General features: G+C 44.6%; 1 protein-coding gene across 4 annotated transcripts in view; it reads right to left on the bottom strand.

Annotated features, from left to right (window-relative positions):
• LOC139375458 (alpha-actinin-1-like) overlaps positions 1-5,000 on the bottom strand; it is a 103,159-nt gene that overhangs the window by 14,755 nt on the left and 83,404 nt on the right. For all 4 annotated transcript variants that reach the window (XM_071117264.1, XM_071117265.1, XM_071117267.1 and 1 more), the window contains exon 13: positions 4,061-4,211. In XM_071117264.1, coding sequence (XP_070973365.1) covers positions 4,061-4,211 — 151 coding nt within the window. The remainder of the gene's footprint in view (positions 1-4,060; positions 4,212-5,000) is intronic.

The raw sequence follows: 5,000 nt of genomic DNA, 5'->3' as shown, positions 1-5,000 counted from the left end.
GAATACAACAGGTGTAGTAGACCTCGCAGTGAAATGCTGAATACAACAGGTGTAGTAGACCTTACAGTGAAATGCTGAATACAACAGGTGTAGTAGACCTTACAGTGAAATGCTGAATACAACAGGTGTAGTAGACCTTACAGTGAAATGCTGAATACAACAGGTGTAGTAGACCTCACAGTGAAATGCTGAATACAACAGGTGTTGTAGACCTTACAGTGAAATGCTGAATACAACAGGTGTAGTAGACCTTACAGTGAAATGCTGAATACAACAGGTGTAGTAGACCTTACAGTGAAATGCTGAATACAACAGGTGTAGTAGACCTTACAGTGAAATGCTGAATACAACAGGTGTAGTAGACCTCGCAGTGAAATGCTGAATACAACAGGTGTAGTAGACCTGACAGTGAAATGTTGAATACAACAGGTGTAGTAGACCTGACAGTGAAATGCTGAATACAACAGGTGTAGTAGACCTCACAGTGAAATGCTGAATACAACAGGTGTAGTAGACCTTACAGTGAAATGCTGAATACAACAGGTGTAGTAGACCTTACAGTGAAATGCTGAATACAACAGGTGTAGTAGACCTTACAGTGAAATGTTGAATACAACAGGTGTAGTAGACCTGACAGTGAAATGTTGAATACAACAGGTGTAGTAGACCTGACAGTGAAATGCTGAATACAACAGGTGTAGTAGACCTGACAGTGAAATGTTGAATACAACAGGTGTAGTAGACCTCACAGTGAAATGCTGAATACAACAGGTGTAGTAGACCTGACAGTGAAATGCTGAATACAACAGGTGTAGTAGACCTTACAGTGAAATACTGAATACAACAGGTGTAGTAGACCTGACAGTGAAATGCTGAATACAACAGGTGTAGTAGACCTCACAGTGAAATGTTGAATACAACAGGTGTAGTAGACCTCACAGTGAAATACTGAATACAACAGGTGTAGTAGACCTGACAGTGAAATGTTGAATACAACAGGTGTAGTAGACCTTACAGTGAAATGCTGAATACAACAGGTGTAGTAGACCTTACAGTGAAATGCTGAATACAACAGGTGTAGTAGACCTCACAGTGAAATGCTGAATACAACAGGTGTAGTAGACCTCGCAGTGAAATGCTGAATACAACAGGTGTAGTAGACCTTACAGTGAAATGCTGAATACAACAGGTGTAGTAGACCTTACAGTGAAATGTTGAATACAACAGGTGTAGTAGACCTGACAGTGAAATGTTGAATACAACAGGTGTAGTAGACCTTACAGTGAAATGTTGAATACAACAGGTGTAGTAGACCTGACAGTGAAATGTTGAATACAACAGGTGTAGTAGACCTGACAGTGAAATGCTGAATACAACAGGTGTAGTAGACCTGACAGTGAAATGTTGAATACAACAGGTGTAGTAGACCTCACAGTGAAATGCTGAATACAACAGGTGTAGTAGACCTGACAGTGAAATGCTGAATACAACAGGTGTAGTAGACCTTACAGTGAAATACTGAATACAACAGGTGTAGTAGACCTGACAGTGAAATGCTGAATACAACAGGTGTAGTAGACCTCACAGTGAAATGTTGAATACAACAGGTGTAGTAGACCTCACAGTGAAATACTGAATACAACAGGTGTAGTAGACCTGACAGTGAAATGTTGAATACAACAGGTGTAGTAGACCTTACAGTGAAATGCTGAATACAACAGGTGTAGTAGACCTTACAGTGAAATGCTGAATACAACAGGTGTAGTAGACCTCACAGTGAAATGCTGAATACAACAGGTGTAGTAGACCTCGCAGTGAAATGCTGAATACAACAGGTGTAGTAGACCTTACAGTGAAATGCTGAATACAACAGGTGTAGTAGACCTTACAGTGAAATGTTGAATACAACAGGTGTAGTAGACCTGACAGTGAAATGTTGAATACAACAGGTGTAGTAGACCTGACAGTGAAATGCTGAATACAACAGGTGTAGTAGACCTGACAGTGAAATGTTGAATACAACAGGTGTAGTAGACCTCACAGTGAAATGCTGAATACAACAGGTGTAGTAGACCTGACAGTGAAATGCTGAATACAACAGGTGTAGTAGACCTTACAGTGAAATACTGAATACAACAGGTGTAGTAGACCTGACAGTGAAATGCTGAATACAACAGGTGTAGTAGACCTCACAGTGAAATGTTGAATACAACAGGTGTAGTAGACCTTACAGTGAAATGCTGAATACAACAGGTGTAGGTAGACCCTACAGTGAAATGCTGAATACAACAGGTGTAGTAGACCTGACAGTGAAATGCTGAATACAACAGGTGTAGGTAGACCTTACAGTGAAATGCTGAATACAACAGGTGTAGTAGACCTTACAGTGAAATGCTGAATACAACAGGTGTAGTAGACCTGACAGTGAAATGCTGAATACAACAGGTGTAGTAGACCTCACAGTGAAATACTGAATACAACAGGTGTAGTAGACCTTACAGTGAAATGCTGAATACAACAGGTGTAGTAGACCTCACAGTGAAATGCTGAATACAACAGGTGTAGTAGACCTTACAGTGAAATGCTGAATACAACAGGTGTAGTAGACCTCACAGTGAAATGCTGAATACAACAGGTGTAGTAGACCTGACAGTGAAATGCTGAATACAACAGGTGTAGTAGACCTGACAGTGAAATGCTTACTGACAAGCCCCTTAACCAACAATGCAGTTTTAAGAAAAATAAGTGGTAAGAAAGTATAAAAAATTGTCAAAAGTTTGGACACACCTACTCACTTTTCTTAATTTGTACTACCGTTACATTGTAGAATAATAGTGAAGACATCAAAACTGTGAAATAACACATATGGAATCATGTAGTAACCAAAAAATTAGCTGTTCAGGAGTCTTATGGCTTGGGGGTAGAAGCTGTTAAGAAGCCTTTTGGACCTAGACTTGGCGCTCCGGTACCGATTGCCATGTTGTAGCAGAGAGAACAGCCTGTGACTTGAGTGACTGGTGAATTTTTAGGGCCTTCCTCTGACACCGCCTGGTATAGAGGTCCTGGATGGCAGGAAGCTTGGCCCCCAGTGATGGTAGTGCGTACGACCCAGTACCTCTGTAGTGCCTTGCGGTCGGAGGCCAAGCAGTTGCCAACCGGTCAGGATGGTCTCGATGGTGCAGCTGTAGAACATTTTGAGGATCTGAGGACCCATGCTAAATCTTTTCAGTCTTGTTGGTAATGTGGACACCAAGGAACTTGAAGCTCTCAACCTGCTCCACTACAACCCCGTCGATGAGAATGGGGGCGTGGCTCGGCCCTCCCTTTCTTATAGTCCACGATCATCTCTTTTGTCTTGATCACGTTGAGGGAGAGGTTGTTGTCACTGAACTCCTTCCTATAGGCTGTCTCGTCGTTGTCGGTGATCAGGCCTTCCACTGTTGTGTCGTCGGCAAACCGTTAACAACGATGATGTAGTGGTGGACGTTCGACTACAAAATGATTGATTCCCTCTACCCATCCATCCATCCCTCCCTCCCTCCCTCACTCTACCCATCCATCCCTCCCTCCCTCCCTCTACCCATCCCTCCCTCCCTCCCTCTACCCATCCCTCCCTCCCTCCCTCTACCCCTCCCTCCCTCTACCCCTTCCTCCCTCCCTCTACCCCTCCCTCCCTCCCTCCCTCTACCCATCCCTCCCTCCCTCTACCCCTCACTCCCTCCCTCCCTCTACCCCTCCCTCCCTCCCTCCCTCCCTCCCTCCCTCCCTCCCTCTACCCATCCCTCCCTCTACCCATCCATCCCTCCCTCCCCTCCTTCCCTCCCTCTACCCCTCCCTCCCTCCCTCCCCTCCCTCTACCCCTCCCTCCCTCCCCCCTCCCTCCCTCCCTCCCTCCCTCTACCCCTCTCTCCCTCTACCCATCCCTCCCTCTACCCATCCATCCCTCCCTCCCCTCCCTCCCTCCACCCTTCCCTCTACCCATCCTTCCCTCCCTCCCTCCCTACACCCCTCCCTCCACCCCTCCCTCTACCCATCCCTCCCTCCCTCCCTCCCTCCTTACTTTAACTCCTGAGCGATGGCAGCTATCTGCTCTACGCGGTCCTGGTGCGCGGCCAGGTCGCTCTCGAAGGCCTCGTGTTTCTTCAGCAGAGCCTTGATCTCAGACAGAGAGGCCGTCTCAAAGTCCCGCGCCTGCAGCATCTCCTCCTTACCTGCAGGGGGAGACACACATCACAGACATTACACAGCAATATAAAGGCCTAATGGAAAATGGATGAAGTAAGTCAACTAATACAGAATCTACAGTATGTTGAACAAAGCCAGCCTAAAGAGGTGCTGCACACAGCAGTCTTCAATTCCATATCAAATCATTTATGGTTAAAAAAATTAAAGGGGCAATCTGCAGTTACTGTACATCCAGTTTTGGACTTAGAAATGAATGATGTGTACTCATTGATGTGTACTCATTGATGATGTGTACTCATTGATGACGTGTACTCATTGATGACGTGTACTCATTGATGACGTGTACTCATTGATGACGTGTACTCATTGATGACGTGTACTCATTGATGACGTGTACTCATTGATGATGTGTCCTCATTGATGACGTGTACTCATTGATGACGTGTACTCATTGATGACGTGTACTCATTGATGATGTGCCCTCATTGATGACGTGTACTCATTGATGATGTGTACTCATTGATGATGTGTCCTCATTGATGATGTGTACTCATTGATGACGTGTACTCATTGATGATGTGCCCTCATTGATGACGTGTACTCATTGATGATGTGTACTCATTGATGATGTGTACTCATTGATGATGTGTACTCATTGATGATGTGTACTCATTGATGATGTGTACTCATTGATGATGTGTACTCATTGATTCTTGAAGAATATAACCTCATAACGCCTCGTGAGTTTAGTTCAACTGTCACACTCCATGAGAACCCAACATATAAGCTTGTTTTTACTCCAATGTTTGTAAACA

This window comes from Oncorhynchus clarkii, chromosome 19 (genome assembly GCF_045791955.1).
Source record: "Oncorhynchus clarkii lewisi isolate Uvic-CL-2024 chromosome 19, UVic_Ocla_1.0, whole genome shotgun sequence".
Lineage (NCBI taxonomy): Eukaryota > Metazoa > Chordata > Actinopteri > Salmoniformes > Salmonidae > Oncorhynchus > Oncorhynchus clarkii.
Note: the sequence above shows the minus strand (reverse complement) of the source record. Positions and strands in the feature narration are given on the sequence as shown.